This window comes from Camelina sativa, chromosome 6 (genome assembly GCF_030686135.1).
Source record: "Camelina sativa cultivar CO46 ecotype springtype chromosome 6, ASM3068613v1".
NCBI classification, from domain to species: domain Eukaryota; kingdom Viridiplantae; phylum Streptophyta; class Magnoliopsida; order Brassicales; family Brassicaceae; genus Camelina; species Camelina sativa.
This window is the reverse complement of record NC_141885.1, coordinates 20,098,835-20,124,245: the sequence shown is the minus strand read 5'-3', so window position 1 is coordinate 20,124,245 and position 25,411 is coordinate 20,098,835. Positions and strand designations below refer to the sequence as shown.

General features: G+C 34.8%; 3 protein-coding genes and 2 pseudogenes across 6 annotated transcripts; 4 read left to right on the top strand and 1 right to left on the bottom strand.

Moving 5' to 3' along the window:
• The first annotated feature begins 4,517 nt into the window (after positions 1-4,517).
• Positions 4,518-5,860, top strand: LOC104699139 (chalcone--flavanone isomerase-like). 2 transcript variants are annotated; one of them, XM_087453465.1, is made up of 4 exons: positions 4,518-4,680; positions 4,763-4,863; positions 4,960-5,183; positions 5,436-5,860. In XM_087453465.1, the coding sequence occupies exons 3-4, from the start codon at positions 4,989-4,991 to the stop codon at positions 5,622-5,624; spliced, it is 384 nt and encodes a 127-aa protein (XP_087309591.1). In that variant the 5' UTR covers positions 4,518-4,680; positions 4,763-4,863; positions 4,960-4,988; the 3' UTR covers positions 5,625-5,860. The 2 variants fall into 2 exon arrangements, with proteins under 2 accessions (XP_087309591.1, XP_087309590.1); XM_087453464.1 differs by having other exon boundaries at positions 4,746-4,863.
• A 1,573-nt stretch (positions 5,861-7,433) lies between these two features.
• LOC147942842 (CENP-B homolog protein 2-like) lies at positions 7,434-8,999 on the bottom strand. The gene has a single exon (XM_087456207.1). The coding sequence runs from the start codon at positions 8,997-8,999 to the stop codon at positions 7,434-7,436; it is 1,566 nt and encodes a 521-aa protein (XP_087312333.1).
• Positions 9,000-11,279: 2,280 nt separating this feature from the next.
• Positions 11,280-14,199, top strand: LOC104699138 (ABC transporter G family member 18 pseudogene; annotated as a pseudogene). Its single transcript, XR_015559294.1, has 2 exons — positions 11,280-11,413; positions 11,733-14,199. The product of XR_015559294.1 is annotated as an ABC transporter G family member 18 pseudogene (transcript).
• Positions 14,200-18,463: 4,264 nt separating this feature from the next.
• On the top strand, positions 18,464-21,139 carry LOC104791795 (ABC transporter G family member 17 pseudogene; annotated as a pseudogene). The gene is made up of 2 exons (XR_015559293.1): positions 18,464-18,666; positions 18,922-21,139. The product of XR_015559293.1 is annotated as an ABC transporter G family member 17 pseudogene (transcript).
• Positions 21,140-22,701: 1,562 nt separating this feature from the next.
• LOC104791793 (ABC transporter G family member 16) lies at positions 22,702-25,277 on the top strand. Its single transcript, XM_010517763.3, has one exon. It carries the CDS (start codon positions 22,906-22,908, stop codon positions 25,120-25,122), a length of 2,217 nt encoding a protein of 738 aa, XP_010516065.2. The 5' UTR covers positions 22,702-22,905; the 3' UTR covers positions 25,123-25,277.
• The last annotated feature ends 134 nt before the right edge of the window (positions 25,278-25,411 follow it).

Here is a 25,411-nt window from a genome sequence, read left to right as displayed (position 1 = left end):
TAAAAAGGTTGAAGGATAAGTCTCCCAATGATACAAAGAGACAAACAAGTGATGAAGTTGTTACATTTCCTACTTTTTTTTTTCCCAATTTTGTGATAAAATTGTTACATTTGTATTTGTTTCATCTTTCTTTGTTTGTGCTTTTTTGGTTAAAAAAACTGTAAAAATAATATTTCGATTGATACAAATAAAATAAATTGGAAAAAAAAGAGTAGGAAAGTGAGCCGATGTTTGAAAAAAGTGATGACTACAGTTAGATTTTTACACACGTTAATTGCCATTTGCCAACATTCAGTGGGTACTATGTAGTGTCTCAGAATGAATTTCGAATTTAATGTCTCTTTAGTCTAACCGTTCTTAAATCTCATAGTCACAGAGTACACAATTTCGAAATATTTTGGTGAATTATGCTCTGAACAAATAATATATATAAATTCATTAATATATGGCAAAGAGAAGTTTTGAGTTTGTTTTGCTCAGCAAAATACACACGTTCGACCACGAAATTTAGTTGATGGATATGCAATAATATGGCGCATTGCACGTTGGATGGTAAAGTTTAATGGTCCAGACTCCCATACTCCATATATACTTCCGAACTTTCATATTATAGAAATGGACAATAAAAATCTAATGAACTAGTAGATATCCGGTGCTTTAAGCACGGTCAACATTAAAAAAAAAAATCTAATATAATAATAAAAAGTAATGTTTTGTTTTTTTAACAAAGTTATTTTTTTTGAGATAATATTTATTTTAATTGTTCTGTAAATTTTTTTTTCCACAAATGAAATATATTGATTAAGGAGAATCTTTAGAGAGAGAGTTATTTAGCCAAATTGTTCTGACTCTGTTTCAAAGCCAGATTGGCTAAATTGTTCTGTAAATCTATTAGACTTTTTGAATACTAATTATTTTAAAATATATATATTTTTGACGTATATTACAGTTTTATATTGTTTTGTTGTATTTGCATCATTATTTTGTGAAATATGTAGTAGTAATTTTAATATTATAATTTTGAACAAAAAAAATTATTAATTTATCATCTATATAAATTTAGTTTTACCAACCTGCTAATGTGGAAATTAAAACACACATTCTTTTTAGATTGAGTAATATATCTTCGTTTTAAAAAATTCAAATCACAACATATGCAGAATACATTATGCATTTTACTAATTATAAGTATTATATGAAAATTCTAAACAATTTGTAAAAAAATATATATATAAAGATGATAGGAGAATCATAATTTGAAATCTTAACAAAATCTTCGAAATTTAGTTATTAAAAGTAATTATATTGTGTATCTGGATAGAAAATCTTCGTTTTTGAAATTCTGATTGGTTTATATTTTTAAAAAATATATTCAGTAATTTTCGTTCATAATTTATTAGAGAGAATTTTTTTTTCTAGATTTTTTATATTTGATCTGTTAGCGTTTTTTATTTTTAATTAATAAACTAAGATTAATTCAATCTTTCTAATGGCAATTGAATGTAATTTTTTTACACATTTTAAGGTTAGTTTCATATTTGTACTTTCCAATTAATATAGTAGGATTCATCAGAATAATTAACTATTTTAATTATTTAAAATAATATTGTTATTGTTTTGTTTGATATATAATTATTTAATTTAACTGATTGTTTATTTTTCAGTTTATACAGTGTAATGATTGATTTTTTATTTTTTATTTTTATTTTGGAACACATATATAGAAAAGAAATTTGCTATTAATAAAAAATTTAAGTAGAATTAATTAGTTTCTATAAAAATTGATTTTTGTCAATTTACCATATTTTACTTATTGCGTGCAATTTTGTATGTAGGGATTAAAATTTTAAATAAGCAAAATTAAAAGGTTAGAATCTAAAATGTACTTCAAAAATGTAAATATAGATAATAATAAAAAAATCTAGTGAATAAATGTAACCACTAAAGTTAATAATATATATTGGTGTGACAGACATTGTATTATTAACTATTCAATGACTCGAATTTAAACCATGCATAGCATTAGTAGTATAGCATGACACAATTAAATTCGAACCCAACCCAATAGATCAGCGTCTGGCCGGCCACATTTAAAATTAGTGTCACGTACTTTTTTTTGCTTGTCAAAGTGTGTCACAAACTTTTCCTTTTTGTCAAAGTGTGTCACAGACTTGAATTGAATTGAATTATATGAGTTTTTACACATATATAATGTGTGTGTGTGTATAGGACGTGCATTTTTTCAAAGAAAAACAAACTAGAAGATCAAGAATGGACAAATCAAGATATATGGAGATTTAGGATGTGAAAATTTTAATTACGGCATGTTTGTACCGGGATGAGCATAATACTAATAATCAAGATTTTATGGAGTAAAAATAGAGTTGGTATTTTTATTAACGAGAAATGAGGTCGTCACTTACAAATAGTCAAAATTATGTTCGTCAGTTTACAGGCAAATTAACACCAGAACAATGACAAGCTCAGAAGTGGGAATGAATTACACAAAAGGCAATAAACTCAGTATTCGATGCAAAGTATTGCTCTCTAGGTAATGTCTGGGTGTCAGGATGGTGATCCCAATAAATGTATTCTGCTTTTATAGACGACTGTTGACCTAAGGGTGCCTAAGATTTCAACCTAAATTTCCGAATTGCCCTCTGCAGAGCTTAGCGGGCTTTTGTTTAATTTGTCGGGCCAAAATTTTAAATTAATATATTTAAAAAATCTTGTTGGGCCGAATGATATATAAGGACAAAACCCATATCCAACACGGCCGTACATATAACTATATAAAGAACATAGGGAGTAAATAATTCATAAGACCAGTTATGTGAGGTGTAAATAACCAAATACAAATCCGAGTTTGGCTACTGAACAAACATGACGCATGTGAATTATAATGTGACTGATGTATTCACTAGTTTTACAACGTAAATATTTCTTTCGAATTTGGTAGAGGTTGATTTTGCATTAATGACTATTAAGTGACAAAAGCATAAACATTCCCGCACACATTTATAATCACTTGTGTTAGGTGTATACAAAATGGACAATACATTTAAAGCATAATTTGCAAAACTGAAAATTTATGTTTCCACACTGATTCGACTGACATCGGGCATGTTCGTTTGGTTGACGCAGGTACTTGCGGCTGCGGCAGATGCAGGTATGTTTGTTCGTTTGCTTGTCGCAGGTATCTGCGTCAAGACGTTGCGGCAAACGCTGCGATCTGCGTCTAACATTTTTAAACGTTGTTTTGATTCAGCGATTAAAAATGTAAACGCAGCCGCTGCCACAGTCGCCTGCGTCAACAAGCCCATCGTATCCATATTAGCTAATTCCACCTTTCCAATTTATTATGCTTTCTCAGTTTGTCATGTTGATGTATTTCCTGCTTGGCTCTAGTCTTTTGTAATGGCAGAAATGCCGAACCATTATGCTTGGAGTAAGTATTACGATTTTTTTTCCCCCTGATTATAGTAAACTATGAATCAGTTTGTTTAGCTAATTTGTTTTTGTTAAACCTATTAAATATTTTTATTTATTCTTCTTTTCTTAAAACCTGTAACTTAAGAAGGGGAAAAAGAAACTATAAGTAAAGTAAGACAAGACAAAATTAGAAAACCATAGACCATATTTCTTTTAAACGTAAGAGAAATTCAGTTGCAGGGAAAAAAAATCCAGTTCATATATTCTGTTCTTTTTTGTTTGTGATTTTAATTCTCTACATTTTTTGTTTATAGTTGAAAGTCAAATTTTTTTTGTTTTGATAAAAAGTGAATTAATATATATTTCCTCGCATTTAGCATTTGTGTGTTGTCTCTTTCGTCTCGTAACAAAAGTCTTCGGCGCGACAAAACTATAACGTCGCGCAACTCAAACTCTCTGTAAACACTTGCCTTGTTTCAGCGTCAATTAAAATACCAGCTCCGCTCTTACTCCCAAATTGCCGTATTATCTATATTGTCGCGACTTAGCATCAACAAATATCTCTATATTTTTTTTTTTCATATAGAAATTTCAATAAATATAAACTAGCTTAAAGTTTATCATGTTCCATTTATCTTTAACAACATAAATCATATAAATCATTTACCTATAATGATTTACCAAAACTCTGGAAGAAGATAAGCCTTTATGAAATTCAATAATATATTTCATATCTTAAAATTATAATATATAAACCCAAACCAAAAACCTAAGCTGCAACGAAACTTAAAGGAATAAGAGCGTAAACAAAAAGTCTTTGTTTGGTATAAGGGGATCTGAGTTTTAAACCATCAATTGTCACTACATCTTCTAGTCAAATATAAAAAGAGAGACAAATCTCAAAAGTTCGTTAAGTCCACGTGCTTACACATCCAACCAAACCAAAAAACCTAAGCTGCAACCAAACAAAGATCGTTAACAATAAGTCTTTGTTAGGTATAAGGGGATCCGAGTTTTAGACCACCAATTGTCACTAAATCTTCCAATCAAATGTATAAAAGAGAGACAAATCTCATAAGTGAGTTAAGCTCAACACTCGTAATCGTAACTCAACTATGTCTTCCTCCTCCGTTGTCGTCTCTCCGTCTCCGCTCCCTACCGTCGCGGAGCTTCATGTAGATTCCGTCACGTTTGCACCGTCCGTCAGGTCACCGGCCTCCTCCAATCCACTCTTCCTCGGTGGCGCAGGTTCGGTTGTCGTTTCCTCTGTTTTTGTCTTCTTCTTTTTGCTGACTATGTGATCCTTTTGCTAGCATATAAATACGCGCAGGAGAATTCATAATGCCGTCCCATCACTCTCCCTCAAGTGGAAGGGCAAAACCGCAGAGGAGTTAACGGAACCTGTCCCGTTCTTCCGTGAAATCGTTACAGGTACTAAATTCCTTATATAACACCAGTTACTTAACTTACACGTCAAGTTAGATTATTAGACCAACTTAGTATAACTTCCTTTAATTTGCTCTTTAGGTGCGTTTGAGAAGTTTATTAAGGTGACTATGAAACTGCCGTTATTTGGACAGCAATACTGGGAGAGAGTGATGGAGAATTGTGTGGCTATGTGGAAATCTCTAGGGATTTATACGGACTGTGAAGCCAAAGCTGTGGAGACGTTCTTGGAGGTCTTGAAGGACGAAAACTTCCTTCCCGGTGCATCCATTCTTTTTGCTCTCTCCCCAAACGGCTCTCTTACGGTAACTTTGCTACCATAACAATGACTTGATTTATAGTTTGATTTGGCGTTTACATTATTGTAAGTTCAATTTAAATGCCAAATTGCAATGAGATACTCTGTTTTCATGTTTAATAAACACTTGCGTTAGTGAATGTTTTAGTATTTTAAATGTGAACAGAACACTAATGTAGAAGTAGCGTTTGAAATAATAGTAGTTATAACGTGTAGCTTTGGAATATTTTATTATGGATTTGTTGTGAATTTTTTGCAGGTTGCGTTTTCTAAAGATGATAGCATTCCTGAAACCGGGAAAGCTGTGATCCAGAACAAATTGTTGGCGGAGGATGTTCTTGAGCTTTTCATCGAAAAGAAAGTTGCTTGTCGAGGGGCTAGGTTGAGTGTTGCCGAGAGATTAGCTCAGCTGATGAAGGAGAACAAGGTCGAAGAGGAAGAGCACTGAGAATGATATAGATTTCTCTTGAGTATTTGGTGTTTTATGTTTTTCTATGTCGAATCCTAATGTTATTTAGTTCCTTCTGAATGTTTTCCACTATTTTTAAGAATAATCCAAGAGTATCATGGAATAATGTTCCTTCTGAATGTATTTGGTGTTTTGGCATTGGTTTTGAACTTTTCGGTTACATTATTGAGGTTTTTGATTCTATTGAATAAGAGAAAATTCATAAGGGCGAAAAATTGGTCATAAACATCAACGTTTCAAGCTCAAATCAAAGAAGCAAACAAAACACTTATATGAAAATTTGGTCTCCCACAGAGAAGGTCGTTTTGATGGGTCAGAGATGTTCAGCCCTGTATGTTAGGTTTTGTGTTAAGCTTTAGATCCGCATGCATGTCCGTGATCACCTAAAAATATGTAAAGATACTGGGCCGACATGCATTTTTTTGGACCACCATAGTAATATCCGTAGGAATTAACGTGGAGTTCCACAATCTCATCAATGTGTATTTGTGTCTTGCATTCATGTCTAACATAACATTTAGATGCAACATCCAGATTCGGCATTTAAATGTTGTTCACTTATTAAATTAGGTTTTGTGTATGGTATTGTATTTGGATACAATTTTGTCCGTTTGTTAATTTGAAGAAACATATGAATGTAAAATTTACTTATCCTATAACAACTAACAAGAAAATGTTTTGTTGTGTTTTAATTATAATAACCAACGTAATTTGTTATAATTAAATTAAAAATTTACAAAATAATTTTATGCATAAATTAATATTCGTATGATAATAATTCCTATAAGTTTTGAGATTTTATCCCCTAAATATAAATTCACGATTTATGTGCTAAAAATGGATGCTCACAACACAAATGTTGTATAAAACAATTTAGCTTTAAAAACGAGATTTCGTAGTTTTTAAAACTAGATTCGACACTTTTAATATTAAAGATTTAAAATGTGAGTCTATAGTTTTAGTGTCAACATACGATTCTATAATTTTGGCGCCATATCATGATTCCATGAAAAGCATCAAAAATATAAGTTTACAACTATCGCGCTTGAACAAGACTTTGTAAATTTGATTTTCAAACACGATTTCATTATTTTTTATGCTAGATCACAATTCTCAATCATTTATATTAACACAAAATTTTGTGATTTTGGCGTTAGAAAGGTGACTTCGCAGAAATAACCATATTTTTTAAACACGCTCTTAAGTCTTAACCAAACACGCTCTTAAATATATTACTTTTAAAACAATATTAATATTTGAAAAGAATCACGAGTTTATCGTTTACAGAAGCGTCGTTTTAAGCAATATTTGGTTGTTAACGTAACAATGGAGTGGTAGGTCAGATTTTTAAATGCTAAAACCAATTTGCAATTTCGTCCAACCAAGCGTTATCACTAGGAGGAAGCACGTGCTTCACGATTTTGATAACCTTAGAATAGATGTCGACTGGTGTTGGTAATTTCCTAATTTTTGTACGTATATACGAGAATTTGGCAAGAATAACCAACAAAAAAAACTACTAATTAAGTGAGTAACCTGATCTAACCATCTTACTATTATATATTTTGTATTGTCTTAATGGCAGCTATATTCTTGTTGCATACAGTAAAACCTCTATAAATTAATAAACACTATAAATTAATAAATTTTGCTGGTCCCAAGTCGGGCCACTGTAAAAATTAACAATATTCGATAAGATAATAAGATAATAATTTTTTCGAAATCTCCTTATAAAGTATGGTCCCAATAATATCATAAATTAATAATCATAAATCATAGGCATAAATACTAAGACAATTTTGTAAAATATGAATCTAGTGTTGTTTGTCTTTTCTTAAAGTTGGAATCTCGTTGGAGTTCATCTCTGATTTTCCTTATTGCATCAAAAACTCTTGGTGTTGTCTTCTCGATTTGCATCCAAAAGTTGTGAAGAGTTCTAGACGCGATAATTGCTTCCTTACGTGTAACTGGTTCCAAAGGTTCCACATTATCGTCTTCAGCTTCTTCATCAACATTAATGACAGAAGCCACAATCTCTTCTAAACTCTGAACTTCTGAGCATGCATCATTTTCACCTGGATAGTCGAGTAGACTATTGACATCCATTTTATTTCGATAACCAAGATTATTAATCACCACTTCAAGTTCCTGCATACCATCTTCACAAACTGATTCCTCTTCTGAATTCCTCGATATGGCATCCCTTGAACGAATTTTACAATGTCGAAAACAATTTGCTATTGTCTCTCCATGAACATTAGTTGTCCAAGCAGAGACCGCAAAATTGATAGCATGCAAAACATTGATCTTAGCTGGATCAGATTGTCCCAACTCATATCCTTCTAAAACCTCACGGTAAAATCTCCTTCGATAATGCATTTTAAAAGCTCTTATTATTCCAGCATCACAAGGTTGGATTTTTGACGTCATGTTAGGTGGCAAGAAAAACAACTCAACATTATGTAATCCTTCAATATTTCTTGGATGTGTTGGGCAATTATCTACCACAAACAAAACTCTTCTACCATGCATTATCTGATCAAACCAACGAATATATTCTTCAAAAATAACACTTGTCATCCAAGCTCTTTTGTTGGCTCGATAATGACAATTCAAGCTATTCATGTTGACATTCTTGAAGCAGCGCGGCTTCGCATATTTTTCAATAATCCATAAGGGAATTTTTTCAGACCCATCCTCGTTACAGCAAATAACAACAGTTAACCTTTCTTTGTCTTGTTTTTTGCCTTCAAGTTGTTTTGTAGCAAGAGAATGATCAGCTTGTAACCTATAAAACAAACCAGTTTCATCCATATTAAAAACATCTTTCTTAGAAAACTTATCTATTTTTCCTCTTATAGCTTCCAGCTTCTTTTCCATGTCTTCAACATCAACTGAACCGCTTTCTCCAAACCGACGAAACGACTTGATACCGTGTCGTAATTTGAATTTTTCAAGCCAGCCTTGAGAAAATTGGTGCTCAAAATCTTGTTCCGGGTATACAAGTTTCATAGTCACTTTTGCCTTCTCTAAAATTAGTTCTCCGGTCATATTCACACGATCTTGGTATTGAAGAAACCATTCAAAAAGAACGTTCTCCATCTCTGGATATTTTGCTGGTTTGTGACGTTTGATATCTTTTCTGGATTCCAGATTGGTGGAAAGATATTCATCTGATCTTTTGAGTGTGTTTGAGATTATACCTTGGCTAACTTGAATTTGAAATTTTTCTTGAATCCACAATTGCAACTCTTTTTGAGTATATTTGGTATGATCTCTTTTGTACTCACATAATTCTTTGCGTATTTGGTCTGTCATGGTTGCTTTTGCAACACCTTTTAGATGAGAAGCCATAGTTAAGATTTTGTGTAAAGAAAAAAAATAGTAGACGAGAATAGCTCGTACGTTCACGTTCGTATCTACAAATAAAGACACAGGTTCTATAGAAATATGAATGTTAACATAATTGAATATGTTATATCAAAGCATAAGGAATTTTATATAAAGAAAAATTCTAAAAAGTATATGATTTTAAGGAAAAAATTCCAAATTTACATCTAGAAATATTTTAAAAGTTAATATAGTGAATAATATTGTATTTTGCAAAAATATTCGTATAAATTAATAATTATTAATTTATGGATAAATTAATATCATAAATTAATAAAATCTCAAAGTCCCCACATTATTAATTTATAGAGGTTTTACTGTATATAAGTAACAGTTGTTATTGTTTACTCTTCCCTTTTCTTTACGTGGATATTTTCAGTTTCTCCTTCGTATTTATATATTTTATCTTTCTCTTATTTCCTCCTTTGAGCTAAATGGCCCTATAAACAACAAATTATACTATTAAAAACAACACAGAAAATATTTTATGCACAATGTTTTTTTTTATATATATGCAAACTTTGTTACTCTTCTCGTAGAACACTGTCAGAGTGTCGGTCGTTTTTTTTTCTTCATACTATATAAAAAGGGACTATATACTCTCCTTTCATCCCCTATATCACTTTTCTACAATTTATTTTCACCTTTTTATTATAGACTTTATAATTCAAACTACTGTGCACCAAATTAGTCCCATACCCGAAGAACCGATGTGCATATTTATCAGTCTAGGTGTGGCTTTTAATATTTAATGGTGAAGTCCTGCGAGCCACAAAACGTTAGCTTCTGAATTCATGGCCCTTCGTGCTCCACACCAATCATATCTCTGCATTTATTATCTTTCCTTCTAAAAAGTTTAGATATGAACCTAATTACCTGAATACAATATAACTTCGTGGCACCATCATGCTCCATACAATTACTGTTTTGCCTTTCTCAGTTTTCTTTTCTATAAAGATTGAGAGGTAAATTTAACTGCACTGGTAAGTGGTAACTATAACCTCTCTTGATTAACTAATTCATTTTCCTAACATCTAAAAACATTTGTATTAACTTGATCATAATGTTTACAAGGATTTGGTAGTATTGAATAAACAGAGAAATTGTATGCGCTTTATTTCTTTGGGCAAGTCTTACTCGCAAAATTAAAGAACCCACTAACGAACCATTAATTATGTTATTTCAGTCTTCGTAATCATCTTTAGTTAAAATAGCAACTTCATAGCATGATACACCGTACGTAATTCTATAATTGTTCTTGTATCAGCGACAACAGCTATAGACTTATTGGTAGTTTCCATCACACTCATCGCTAAGATATTTGCCACTCTAGTAGAAAAGGCGGCCAAATCAACAATATTGATGGTATTTTTTAAAGAAAAACAAAAAAAAAAGAACTCGATTAGAGAGAGACAAAAGATTATCAACATAAATAGAACTCAAACAAAAGAACAAGACCAAAGGACAATTCACATTCCACCCTAAACCAAGTGAACGGCAATCTATATATCAAAAGAGATACGACAAAAGACTCAAATCTCTTGCGAAGGAGACGATAATAAAGTCAATGTCAAATTGCTTATCACACCATACTGCATATTCTTAAATGAGTCTCCGCCCATGTGAACTCCATGAATAACATCAAACATCTTTGGCCATTAATCTATCATCCATTAATCCTAATGTCGCTGCAATGACATTGATTATACAGCAATTACATACGATTGTCATTATCTACCAACCACACCAGTACTGTTTTTAATATTAGACTCACAATCCGTTGGATATTAGGGAGCGACGAAGAGAGCATCATAATAATTCAAATTGTATCTATATCGTTTCGTTGCAGTTTACGATATTTTATTAGTTTATATTCTTTCTATTTAATAAAAAAAATATTATTTTGACATATTTCACATAAACTAAAAAAATTTAAATTATACATACAAATATATCTCTGCTTAATAAGTGACTAATGATTTAGATTTAATGAAAATTAGTTTTGAGTTAAAAGTAAATTAAAAATTTATAAAAATCATATTGGAAATATAAAATGATATTATTTGTGAAACAAAAACAAATCTTTTTCATCAAATAAAAAAAAATCTCGAAAATAACACTCTTTGTTAAAGATAAAAAAATATTAATTCTACTATTTAGAGACGTGTTTTTCATTTCTTCTGTATTTTTGTTTATTTTGAATTTTCAAAATCCAAACTATAATTATAAATGAGCTTATTTTACTCTCTTTATAAATATGATGAGAGAGAGAGGTGGTCACTGCTCGATATATACAACAACAGCAACAACAACAAAAATCTGAACTATGAGAGTTTTTTTTGGCTCCATGAAAGAAGAAGATAATTGAAGTTTAACAAGTAAGTTCAATATTTTCAGAAGTTTAGTAAATAACAGTTCTTTTTACTTTTATATGATTCATGATCTTTATACTTTAAACTTTAAAGGTCAATAGACTAAGAAATCATGAATCTTGTCTCACCATTATTAAACTTATCCTTTACATATGTGGTTCTTGTGAGTTTTTTTTCTTCATATATATAACTTATTACTAACTTTACATAGGATTTTAAGCAATTATAGTATGTACTTCTCTCAAGAATACTGAATCCACATTTCGTAAGCATATCATATATATTTTATTGAGATTTTTTTTTTTTTTTTTTGTGTTTTCTCAAGGTTGGCCAGATACTGTATGTACTATTATGATACTTCATTGTTAGCTTCATCTTCAAGAATACTCACCGTTAAACTGCCGTCAACCAAATCGAGTATATCGTTACCTTCCCTCAACTAAAAAGAGTACGCCGTTCACTTAATCGTTAAAGATGCCACGTGTTTCGGCGGAAATTTTAGATATTTCTCTCGCCGGCGGCAACGAGTCACCGACGCTTGGCGAACTACTGAAAGATTTCACCGACAGTGGCCGGAAAAAACATTCAGGCCAAGATGCTCCGACTCATCACATATTGGATCTTGCTCCAACGTCTAAAACAAGACCTGTGCCGTTTCTCCTAACCTTCAACAATCTCAATTACAATGTCGTACTTCGCCGGCGGTTTGGTTTTTCGCGGCGGAAGACGGCTTCAACGAATACACTGCTTGATGATGTTTCAGGCGAGGCTTGTGACGGAGAAATCCTCGCCGTTCTTGGTGAAAGCGGAGCCGGAAAATCCACTTTGATCGACGCATTAGCCGGACGAGTGGCGGAAGATAGCTTGAAAGGCACGGTAACTCTAAACGGCGAAAAAGTTTTGCAATGTCGTCTGTTGAAAGTCATATCGGCGTATGTGATGCAAGACGACCTTCTCTTCCCGATGCTCACCGTTAAAGAAACCCTAATGTTCGCTTCAGAGTTCCGTCTCCCGAGAAGTTTGTCTAAGTCTAAGAAGATGGAGCGTGTTGAAACCCTAATTGACCAGTTAGGGCTTAGAAACGCGGCGAACACGGTAATCGGGGACGAAGGACACCGTGGAGTCTCTGGAGGAGAGAGACGGCGCGTTTCGATCGGAATCGATATCATCCACGATCCGATCCTCCTCTTCCTCGACGAACCAACGTCGGGGCTAGATTCAACCAACGCGTTTATGGTGGTACAGGTTTTGAAACGAATTGCTCAGAGTGGCAGTATCGTGATTATGTCGATTCATCAACCTAGTGCTCGTATCGTTGATTTGCTTGATCGGCTTATCATCTTATCTCGTGGCAAGAGTGTGTTCAATGGATCTCCGACTAGTCTTCCTTCTTACTTCTCTGATTTTGGTCGTTCTGTTCCGGAGAAAGAGAACATCATTGAGTTCGCACTTGATGTAATTCGAGAGGTCGAGGGATCCTATGAAGGAAACAGAGGATTAGTAGAGTTCAACGAAAAGTGGCAACAAAACCAATCTACTCGAGCCACGCCACAAAATGGCTTATCTCTAAAAGAAGCAATTACTGCAAGTGTTTCTAGAGGCAAACTAGTCTCAGGCTCATCTGGAGCCAGTCCCATTTCGATGGAAAGAGTATCTTCATACGTAAACCCGCCATTGACCGAAACGTTTATCTTAGCCAAACGTTACATGAGAAACTGGATCCGCACGCCTGAGCTCATAGCAACGCGGATCGCTACTGTCATGGTGACTGGTCTTCTTTTAGCTACTATATATTGGAGGCTTGACAACACTCCAAGAGGTGCACAAGAGAGAATGGGCTTCTTTGCATTCGGCATGTCCACCATGTTTTACTGTTGTGCAGACAACATCCCTGTCTTTATCCAAGAACGATACATCTTCTTGAGGGAGACAACGTACAACACATACAGAACATCTTCTTATGTCATATCCCACGCCCTCGTGTCTCTGCCTCAGCTACTCGCTCTATCCATTGCATTTGCTGCAACCACATTTTGGACTGTTGGTTTGACCGGTGGGTTGGAGAATTTCTTCTACTACTGCCTCATAGTATACGCAGCCTTTTGGTCTGGATCCTCCTTTGTTACTTTCATATCTGGTATTGTTCCCAATATCATGATGAGTTACATGGTCACTATTGCCTATTTTTCCTACTGTCTACTGCTGGGTGGATTCTTCATCAACCGAGATCGAATACCGTTTTACTGGATATGGTTTCATTACATTTCGTTGCTGAAGTATCCCTACGAGGCTGTCCTAATGAATGAGTTTGATGACCCGTCTCGGTGTTTTGTTAAGGGAGTCCAAGTTTTCGATGGTACGCTTTTGGCGGAAGTTCCCCATGCGATGAAGGTTAAGCTCCTGGATACACTGAGTGGCTCTTTAGGAACCAAGATAACGGAGTCCACATGCTTGAGAACAGGGACTGACTTACTTATGCAGCAAGGGATAACTCAATTGAGCAAGTGGGACTGCTTGTGGATTACATTTGCTTGGGGTCTCTTCTTTAGGATCTTGTTTTACTTCTCTTTGCTATTTGGGAGCAAGAATAAGAGGACGTGATTGGTCAAAAAAAAGAAGAATAAGAGGACGTGAAGAGTAGTCCACAAGCACAGAAACATATACACCAAACGCATTATACTTCTAAAGTGTCTGCTTCTGGTTGTTGTAGTTTAGTAATCAAGTTGTAACATTTATAGTTTATCTGTGTATCAAAGTTGTAAAATAAACGTACTGCATATTGTTTCTCAAAATCCATTGCATTATAATTATACAATTACTTGAGTACTGGATAATTATAAAGGATTTCAACACATGATTCAGTTGAAGTTACTTAATGATTAAATGATATATTAAATTTTCAACACATACAAGTAGAAAATAACTAGATAAAAAGCAGAAATCTGAGGTGTTGTTTGAAGTTACTTAATGATAGTTGAATGTACGTAATAAGTGCTATTGTATATGGGGTACATATAATAACAGTGCCCTAAAACAGCGCTCATGAAAACGCTATCAAAGACCTATGATAGCGTTTTTCTCTGGTTAACAATGTGCATATTTGTTGTAGTGTGTAGGTTTCAAATAGATAGACATTAATTCATTCTCAAAACTCAGTGGCCATTTTTAGTCTCATCGTAATTATGTACGAACTTTAACGTCTCCAAGTCTAAACGATACTAAATCTAACAACGATGCAAAATGCATTTTGTTGTATTCAACATTAATTAGGTTGGCAAAAGAAAAAAAGTATTCGACATTTCGTATCGTTGTTAAAATACACAAGTGTGAACAACTCAAAATATCTGGTGAAATATGATACGACATTTATATCAAAAGATTCATAACTTCCAAGTTGTTTGGTAAGTAAATTAAATACTTTTTTGGGTAGTGTATAGACTATTCAATGACAAAATAAAATAAAGCATATCAAAACGAAAATAATTCCGAACCACTTGAATACCCATTCAATAGTTAGTTAGAATATCGTAGTAGCAGAAACCATTCGAGGAAACTTTGTGATGACTGAATGAGCTTATAATTAAGCAGTCTTGCTTTAAAGGAATTTTGTTGGTGAATGAAATAGGTTTCATGGTGTTTTCAGTTTTTTTTATTGTTGTTTGCTGAGTGTGTAATCCCAGATAAGTAAACAGGGCTGTGACTACAAGAAGTCAAGAAGTGAAGAGGCTGGAAATGCAACTCATCAGGAAGAGACAATGGATATTGTTGATGGCTCCAAGGCAGTGAGTTTAAATTTACACATCTGGAGCTCGTCAAGCATGTTGTCTGGTCACTAATGATTAATGCTTGGTTGATCTGAGATGGTTAATCTACTGATGTGTGTGTAAGTGTGTTGGTATAAGTCTAAATTTGTGCAGGTTTATGGGATATGGAGACGTACATAATAATGATTCCACTAGGTATGTGCGTGATTGATTTTAAAAACTATGTTTACTATAAGGTTTGTAATATATTATATTATTTGTTAAATTATTTACAGTTCCAACTTATATTACTTTGGTTTCATTCAGTTTGTGATTTTTGAATAATAAAGGTTTCAGCATAAAATTAAGATTCATAAAACAACATACCCGAATCTAACGTTTACCGAATTAGTGATTAATCAGAATTGTATAAAATTTGTAAATTATGAAACGGATAAAAACCATCAAAAAATTAAAACTTCTCGAAACGAATGACCTAAATTCTTAAGCGGGTCAAACCCGTCCCGGTAGCCATATTCCATAAGAGGTATAATATTGTTTTATCTATAAAAATCCGTCCCTCGAAATCTTTAAGAAATAATATTAAAAATATATAAGATTTTATATTTTTAATATGTTAATTTTGAAATTAAGGAATCTTTAATATACGTTAGTCTTATATATCCAAAATTTTCTATATGGAAAACTGAAAATTAGGATTTGCATAAGTTTAAATATTTTATAATTTAAAATAAATTTAAGATGCCGTCAAATTGTTTTTTAAAGATTTTCCAATATATATTATTCAAAATTAATTTCAATTTTTTTCTGGTCAAAAAATTTTAAACAATAAGAAATAATATTATTTATATTTTCGAAAATATGATTTAAATATATATTTTTTACATCTCATGTTATAATTTTGTATTATATTATAATACATAGGTTTTGAAAATAATTTCAAAACATGTAGGAGATAATATTTATTAATATGTGAATAATATTTACTAATTTTAGAATTTATAAGAGCAAAATATTGTGTAAAATTAGACACAAAAGCTTTATGACACGACACGTTAGCTTCTCTTTTTAATATATAGGGGACTATAGAAGCCAAATGTGGATCAGAGATTGTTGAAGTATGTACGTCGACTTATTTCTGTTGGTCTATTTAAGATCAACCTACCAAGAAGTCTTGAAGATGGGCTTATAAATTGGGCCTAGTGAATTAGGGTTTTCCGTAACAAGAAGTAAGATATATATAAGACAGTAATTAAAAGTCGTTTTCGTCTCCAAGGAGCTTTTCAGGGGTTCATCTGCTTTTTGTAAGAGAGAGTTAATTTTGAGTGTATACTTGTAAAATCATCTTGATTCCTTTAGAAGGTGGATGTTTGCGAGAAAAGATTCTCACTCTCCGACAGATTTGTTTGTATCGGGAATTGCACAACTTAAACAAATAAAGATTTTGTGGAAAAGAGCAAGCAAATTTTTTATTAATCGGGGAAAACGTGAGATCGTCACTTAAAACAAGTCGGGATCGAGCTCGTTAGTTCACAAGCGAACTAGCAAGCTAAAAATGACGAACTGAAAATAGGAATGAATTATACAAAAGACAATAACAGTTTTCGATGCAAAGTATTGCTCTTTAGATATTGTCTCCGGATCCGGATGGTGATCCCAATAAATGTTGTTGTCTTTTATAGCGGACTGTTGATCTAGGGTTCCCTAGGGTTCCCGGTGCGAATTATCGAGATTGCCCTCTGCGGAATATTTAATGACTTTCTTATAATCTTGTCGGGCCGAAATCAAAATTAGCTTGTCTTGTTGGGCCGAGTGGCATATTGGGCGCAACCCATATCCAACAAGGTTGATAAAGATCGAAGTCGTAAAATCGCAGGTGTCGTTTACCTTACTTACACGTTGTTTAAAATGCAAATCTTTGGATTGATGGGGCAGACCGACATGCAATAAGTATGGCGCATGGCATTCACGTGAGTGAATGGTCCTGATCGTATATAAAATTTAAAGAATTAAATGTATTCGCTAAACTACAAGTTATTTCCTTTTCGGGTGAAAATCATAATTCCTTTTTTGGGGGTAGAGAACAAAACATCGCACCATCAATGACAAATAAAATTTCCCTAGCAAAAAAATTGACAAATAAAATTCGGACCACTTAGATACGCATTTTAAAGCCTAATAGTGGGCTTTTAAATGGTTTTTAGATTATAGTTTTTGGTTTTTGATTTATGGATTTTTAGTTTTTGCAATAAAAGAAAAATTAGAAGTGTCTCACGTGTTTTTATTTTATTTCTAATTATGTGAAATTTTGGTTTCTACGACGAATTGTAAATAAAAACCTAAAATCCAGTTTACCTATATTTTAGAAAATCCATTTAGGCTAAAATTTTGATTGGAGAAATAAATGGATTTTTTAAAAACATAATCCAAAAACTATTGTAGAATCTACTACTATTCAATCTAAGTATTTTGCAATACGCGCAATTCAGTGAGAACTACGTGTAAATTGAGAATTTCAGCACATTAATTATCGTCTATTTTAAGTTTTTAACAAAATAAGAATCAGCGAAAATATGGTGATGTTTTAGAAGGTGTAGTGATAATTGTAACTATGATTTTAAATAAGTCTCTATTAATTAATCATCAAAGTTCTGTGAGTTTTGGTTGCATGTGTCATATAGTTATGATTTTATGAATTAGTTTATTAATGTCTATAGTTGTGTTATTATAAATGTTAAACAATAACGTTAAGATTTCAAAAAAAAAAAATTTGCTTTTGTTACCTTTTATTTCATAGTTTAAAAAAACACCTCGATCACAAATTGAGTATTTTGTCAAGAGGAAGAGTCTAATGTGGACATCAAAATTGGAGATCAAACACACACCTTCCTAACTGCACCAAACCACACAAATAATCAAGCAAATTCATCCAAAAGAAGACTTTCCTTATTTGCACACAATCGCATTAAAGCGATATTCTACCATTATGTCAAATATAGTGAATCTAATTAACAAGACTATAACAGTCATCGCTCACACTTGAAAAAAAAAAGCATGTGATTTGCATGTGTTCGTCATGCATATTAGTTCAACATCAGAAGCAAGTGCAACGACGGCTTATTAAGCATGTTGCAGAAGAGAACAAGAGCCATAAGAAAACAGGAACAATGGTGTGTGTCCTCTACGCAACATACAAAATGCACAATACATTTGTAATGGGTCATCCTTTCAATATACGTCACGAAACCTCTTGTCAATTAAACGAGTATATATACAGTTTCTTATTTCATATATATAGATTCTATAACAAAGCTTCATAAACTTCTAAACTTTACTTTACCACTCGAGTTATGGTAAAATTTCGTTCACTCAAAAAACCAAAATCACCGTAAATTATCTCCTAAGCGCAATAGGTTATGATCTTTACTTCACACCAAATTGCAATACCAACTGTCCCGGACCGCAGAGGATGCTCTAAGAAAACTACGCCATTAGGTAAACTTTTTATTTCTCTTTTTTTTTTTTGTCACGTACTTTTTCTCTTTTCTTGTGCGTTTTTTTTTGGTATGCATTCACAATATGCGAGTCTTTCAAATTGCAACTCGACTTTAATCAATAAAACCACTAGAATCATTATCAATCTTCCTAAAATCTGGTGTACAATATCGAAAGAAAAAAATGAAATTAAATACTTATAATCATATACTTAATACAACTATTAAGATTTTACTAATTGTTCTCATGCTCTAGTTGAGCCGAGACAGGAACACACATTTTAATCTTCCGGCGAGATGCTGAGAAGAGACGTCGTGATCGATGTTGATGTATCTGAGATACCATCTGTTCAGTTCATCCTCGCCTTCAACGACCTCTCCTATAACGTCATTCTTCAAAAGCGTTTTGGTCTTCGTTTTGGACATAGCCCTGCTCAGATAAAGACACTGCTCAATGGTATCACCGGAGAGGCTTATGAAGGAGAGATCATAGCCGTTCTTGGTGCAAGCGGAGCTGGAAAATCAACGCTCATCGATGCATTGGCAGGACGGATCGAGGAAGGTAGCTTGAAAGGCACGGTAACTCTAAACGGAGAAGCTTTTCAATCTCGTTTGTTGAGAGTTATATCGGCTTATGTAATGCAAGAAGATCTCATGTTTCCTATGCTCACCGTTGAAGAAACCCTCATGTTCGCTGCTGAGTTTAGACTTCCCCGAAGCTTAAGCAAATCAAAGAAGAGAGACAGAGTTGAAACACTAATCGATCAGTTAGGGCTCAGAACTGTTAAAAACACCTTGATCGGAGACGAAGGCCATCGTGGCGTCTCTGGCGGAGAGAGGAGGCGTGTATCTATTGGCACCGACATCATTCACGGTCCTATTCTCTTGTTCCTTGACGAACCAACCTCAGGACTAGACTCAACCAGTGCGTTCATGGTGGTGCAAGTTTTGAAAAGAATTGCACGTAGTGGAAGCATTGTAATTATGTCGATCCATCAGCCTAGTTGTCGGGTTATGGAGTATCTTGATCGTATCATCGTCTTATCTTCTGGCCAGAGTGTGTTTAGTGATTCTCCAGCTACTCTCCCTTTGTTCTTCTCAGAATTTGGTTATCCCATACCGGTTAAAGAGAACAATGCAGAATTCATACTTGACCTAATCAAAGAGCTTGAAGGATCCTCTGAAGGAACAAGAGGGTTAGTCGAATTCAACAAGAATTGGCAACAGAAGAAGCTTAGAGTTCGCCAAGAACCTCACCATAACTCATCAACCTTGAGAGAAGCCATCAACGCAAGCATTTCAAGAGGCAAACTTGTCTCTACTTCATTCAGCTCCATTCCTTCTTACGTAAACCCATGGTGGATCGAGACCGTAATCTTAGCTAAACGTTACATGATAAACTGGACCAGAACGCCCGAGCTTATCGGAACACGAATTTTCATAGTCATGATGACTGGTTTTCTCTTGGCTACGGTTTACTGGAAAGTGGATGACTCTCCTAGAGGTGTCCAAGAGAGGCTAAGCTTCTTCTCATTCGCAATGGCCACAATGTTTTATAGCTGCGCGGATGGATTGCCCGCTTTTATTCAAGAAAGATACATTTTCTTGAGAGAAACTGCGCATAACGCTTACCGAAGATCCTCTTACGTTATATCTCACTCTCTTGTAACTCTGCCTCATCTCTTCGTGCTTTCCATCGGCTTTGCAGCGACCACGTTCTGGTTCGTTGGTCTAAATGGCGGTCTGGCGGGGTTCATCTACTATCTTCTGATCATCTTCGCGTCATTCTGGTCGGGATGCTCGTTTGTTACATTTGTATCCGGTGTGATTCCAAACGTGATGATGAGTTATATGGTCACCTTTGGCTATCTTTCATACTGCCTTCTCTTCAGCGGATTCTACATCAACCGAGATAGAATCCATCTTTATTGGATATGGATTCATTACATTTCTTTGCTAAAGTATCCCTACGAAGCTGTTTTGCACAACGAGTTTGATGATCCCTCCCGTTGTTTCGTGAGAGGAAACCAAGTTTTTGATGATACACTTATGGAAGGAGTTTCTGAATCGACAAAGGCTAAGCTTTTAGATACAATGAGCAGTTACTTGGGGATGGAGTTAACGGAATCAACGTGTTTGAGGACGGGCTCTGATTTGCTTAAGCAGCATGGAATTGAGCAGCTAGATAAATGGGGTTGCTTGTGGGTGACGTTAGCTTGGGGATTCTTTTTTCGGATCTTATTTTATTTTTCGTTGTTGCTTGGAAGCAAAAATAAGAGGGTGTGAGTACGTCACATATATTAATAATGTAAATTTCTGATACAGAATTTTTACTGCTAAAAAAGCTCTTTTCTTTCTTTTGAATTTTGAGATATTGATCATGATATATGTTATATAATGTTTTTTTTTTTGGTATCATATTAGCGAAAGAAAAAAATGGTTGGAAGACGGAAATATTAACTAACCTCTAACAATATTTTCCGAGATGTTGAGTTGATTTTTCAGTTAACAATTTTTAAAAGGATATAACTGAAAATATTAAATCTATCATCATAACATATTACAACTCAAACTCAAATTCTAAAGTTTTAATTCATAATTGGTAATGCTTTTGACTTAACAGTATTGAACTACATCAATAATTCAAAATAAATCAAGGATATATACCACATGCTACCAATATATATTAGTGCGTGTGAGCTAATTGCCATCTTTTGTGGTCGGTGTAAACATAACGTATTTGACAAAATTGCACTTTTAAAATACAAAAGTAAACAGTTACTCGAAATATAATTCGAAGTAGCCAGCTTTCTTTTAAGGTTTATTCGATGGTAGTATAAACTTTGACCCTTTGCTCACGGCGGCAAGGAAGGGTAGGTTAGGTAGAAGTTAGTCACCTAAACCTACAAGGTCAACCAAAAAAGGAGTCAAACTTTAGGATTTGAAATACAGGAAGCCAAGCCTGTACGTCATGAATGCTTGCATGCTACCAATACGTCTAGGGGGTTTGATCAAGTACTAAATAAAAGGAAGTTGCCTATAATCTTTTGATTTGTTTATTCTTTAATTACTTGCCGATAACCCATTTCTTTAGGACCCACAATTCCTTACCACCTTGATCTTTTCCCCAGTCAAATCCTTCATCGGTTGATTGACTAAATATAACGTCGAACTTAAATATTCGTAAAGGGCGATGCAAGAATGAACCTATTCGCACATTGGTGTCCCAATTGTGCCTGCGATATAGAACAATACAACCGTAATAATTGTTAGAAAACAAAACTTAATTATCAAATGAAATAATTGGGACTCACGAGGAAGAAAACAAAAATTACGCTTTAATAATTGAGAGAAAATATATGGAGTTTTTTTTTTTTTTGTGGTAAGGTTAATGATATTTGAACAAAAACGTTTTACAATCGGTAAGTTAACAAAATTGAGGAAACAATAACTAAACAAAATATATTGAGAAAAACAGAAAATGAAGTTTGAAATTTTGTCTAGTCTTGCCCAACCAAAAAAGGGTTTTTAAATAGTTAGCACATACTAGCTCACAACCAAATTCTCAAATCGAATACAAAGCTACTTTATCGAACAATACAACTTTATTTTGCAGAATTAGTTGAGAAAATGACAAAATGTGAATAGTTTAACTAATAGGTATACATTTGCTTGCGATACAAACAATCACTATTTCGCTACCAACATATCCAAAGAATCGATTAAACAAATTAAGACTAGAAAACCATTGATTGACCAAAAAAGCACTATTGGAAACGCAAGAAAGTTCTTATCTCAATCCTATACCTCCAGTTAGATCAACACCCTTCACCTAATTCTCCATTCAAATAAACACACCTAATCGCCACGTGCCACCCAATTCATATACACAGTTCAACCTTGGGAATTCTAAGATTACCTCCCCTCTAGGCTCTGATAAGTAAAATTAAATTACGAGAAATCCAAAACGCATTTCCATCCAAACGCTAAAAATATTATTGTCAACAACATTAACCTAACAGATTTCTCATGATGCAATGTAACTCATTCAATACATCGAGCCTTCTTGTTCACACACTTACAACACGTTACTTAATATACATATATAAGGACTAAATTCACATTTCATTCTACATCAAAACTTAGAATAAAACATACAACTTTGATCATGCAAAGAGTGTTTTAATTTCCAAGTGTAAGCACATCAATTTTCTCACTTTACGCTCTTTTATACTCTTAAATGTCTCGCCTTGTAGCAGAAGACGATCATGCGTCGCCGTTTCATTCCATGGAGATCATTAGCTCATCTTTGACTTTAGGTCAACTTCTCAAGAACGTTAGCGACGTTCGAAAGGTACAAGTCGGCGACGAGACTCCTGTTCATGAGTTCTTTGACCGAGACGGTTCATCGTCACTCGACGGAGAAGATGATCATCATCACATGCGCCCTGTTCCCTTCGTTCTATCTTTCAACAACCTCACTTACAACGTCTCTGTTCGCCGGAAGCTTGAGTTTCACGACCTGGTTCCATGGAGGAAGTCATCTTTCTCCAAGACCAAGACTCTTCTAGACAATATCTCCGGCGAGACTCGTGACGGAGAGATTCTTGCCGTTCTTGGAGCAAGCGGTTCAGGTAAATCAACTCTGATCGACGCTTTAGCGAATCGGATCGCTAAAGGAAGCTTGAAAGGCACGCTAACGCTTAACGGAGAAGCTCTCCAATCTCGGATGCTCAAAGTTATCTCAGCTTACGTAATGCAAGACGACCTTCTCTTCCCGATGCTTACTGTAGAAGAAACACTAATGTTCGCAGCTGAGTTTCGATTACCAAGAAGCTTACCTAAATCCAAGAAGAAGCTCCGAGTTCAAGCCCTAATCGACCAGCTAGGGATAAGAAACGCGGCTAAAACAATCATTGGAGACGAAGGACACCGTGGAATCTCCGGTGGAGAGAGAAGGCGAGTTTCTATCGGAATCGATATCATCCACGATCCGATTGTTCTCTTCCTCGACGAGCCTACTTCAGGTTTAGATTCCACAAGTGCGTTCATGGTGGTCAAAGTCTTGAAGAGGATCGCAGAGAGTGGTAGTATCGTGATCATGTCGATTCATCAGCCAAGTCACAGAGTTCTCAGTTTGCTTGATCGTCTCATCTTCTTGTCACGTGGTCACACCGTCTTCAGTGGTTCTCCGGCGAGTTTGCCGAGTTTTTTCGCCGGATTTGGTAATCCGATACCGGAAAACGAGAATCAAACAGAGTTCACGCTCGATCTCATCAGAGAAGTCGAAGGATCAGCTGGAGGAACAAGAGCATTAGTTGAATTCAACAAGAAATGGCAAGAGATGAAGAAACAGAGCAATCCTCAAACCCTAACTCCGCCGGCTTCTCCAAACCCAAACCTAACCCTAAAAGAAGCGATCTCCGCCAGCATAAGCAGAGGGAAGCTAGTATCCGGCGGCGGCGCTGGCTCATCCGCCGTAAACCACGGTGGCGGAACCCTAGCCGTACCTGCCTTCGCGAATCCGTTCTGGATCGAGATCAAAACTCTCACACAACGCTCAATCCTCAATTCCAGAAGACAGCCGGAGCTAATCGGAATGCGGTTAGCCACCGTAACCGTCACCGGATTCATCTTAGCCACCGTGTTCTGGCGACTAGACAACTCACCAAAAGGAGTACAAGAGCGGCTAGGGTTCTTCGCGTTCGCGATGTCAACAATGTTCTACACTTGCGCCGATGCTCTTCCCGTGTTCCTCCAGGAACGTTACATTTTCATGAGAGAAACAGCTTACAACGCTTACCGGAGATCCTCCTACGTCCTCTCTCACGCCATTGTTACCTTCCCTTCGCTCATCTTCCTCTCTGTAGCTTTCGCGGCGACGACGTTTTGGGCTGTTGGGCTTGAAGGAGGGTTAATGGGCTTTTTGTTCTATTGCTTAATCATCTTGGCCTCGTTCTGGTCCGGAAGCTCCTTCGTGACTTTCTTATCCGGCGTCGTTCCGCATGTGATGTTAGGCTACACGATCGTTGTTGCCATTTTAGCTTACTTCTTGCTGTTCAGTGGCTTCTTCATCAACAGAGATCGTATCCCTCAGTATTGGATCTGGTTTCACTATCTTTCTCTGGTTAAGTATCCGTACGAAGCGGTTCTTCAGAACGAGTTCTCGGATCCTACAGAGTGTTTTGTGAGAGGTGTTCAGATTTTCGATAACACTCCTTTGGGAGAGTTGGCGTATGGGATGAAGCTGAAGCTTTTGGATTCTGTGAGCAGATCGATCGGGATGAGGATATCGAGATCAACGTGTTTAACTACGGGTGCTGATATTCTGAAGCAGCAAGGAGTGACGCAGCTTAGTAAATGGAATTGCTTGCTTATCACGGTAGGTTTCGGATTCCTTTTTCGGGTTTTGTTTTACTTGTGTTTGTTGCTTGGGAGCAAGAACAAGAGAAGGTGAGAGTGTGAAACAGCTTATGTTACTTAAAAAAACCAAAAACATATGTTGTATTTGACTATTTTTTTTTTTTTTTTCCATTACTGAATTCGTTGATTGATTGTGTATTTGAATTGTATTACTTTTGACATCAATAATAAATTTCAGTCTCTTTAGGATTTGGGATTACAGAAAGCACCTATGATTAGTGCAATATTTCCAGTAGAGATGTATTGTGGAAGATGATGTTGAGTGACTTTTGCGGTTTTGCCTCCATACAAAAAAAGGCCAGAAACTGCATTAACTTGTCAGT

Bases quoted from the DNA above. Each gene is read 5' to 3' on its own strand.
- LOC104699139 (XM_087453465.1), top strand. From the start codon at position 4,989: ATGAAACTGCCGTTATTTGGACAGCAATACTGGGAGAGAGTGATGGAG. The intron at 5,184-5,435 runs GTAACTTTGCTA...AATTTTTTGCAG, and splicing joins CCCCAAACGGCTCTCTTACG to GTTGCGTTTTCTAAAGATGA.
- LOC147942842 (XM_087456207.1), bottom strand. From the start codon at position 8,999: ATGGCTTCTCATCTAAAAGGTGTTGCAAAAGCAACCATGACAGACCAA.
- LOC104791793 (XM_010517763.3), top strand. From the start codon at position 22,906: ATGTCTCGCCTTGTAGCAGAAGACGATCATGCGTCGCCGTTTCATTCC.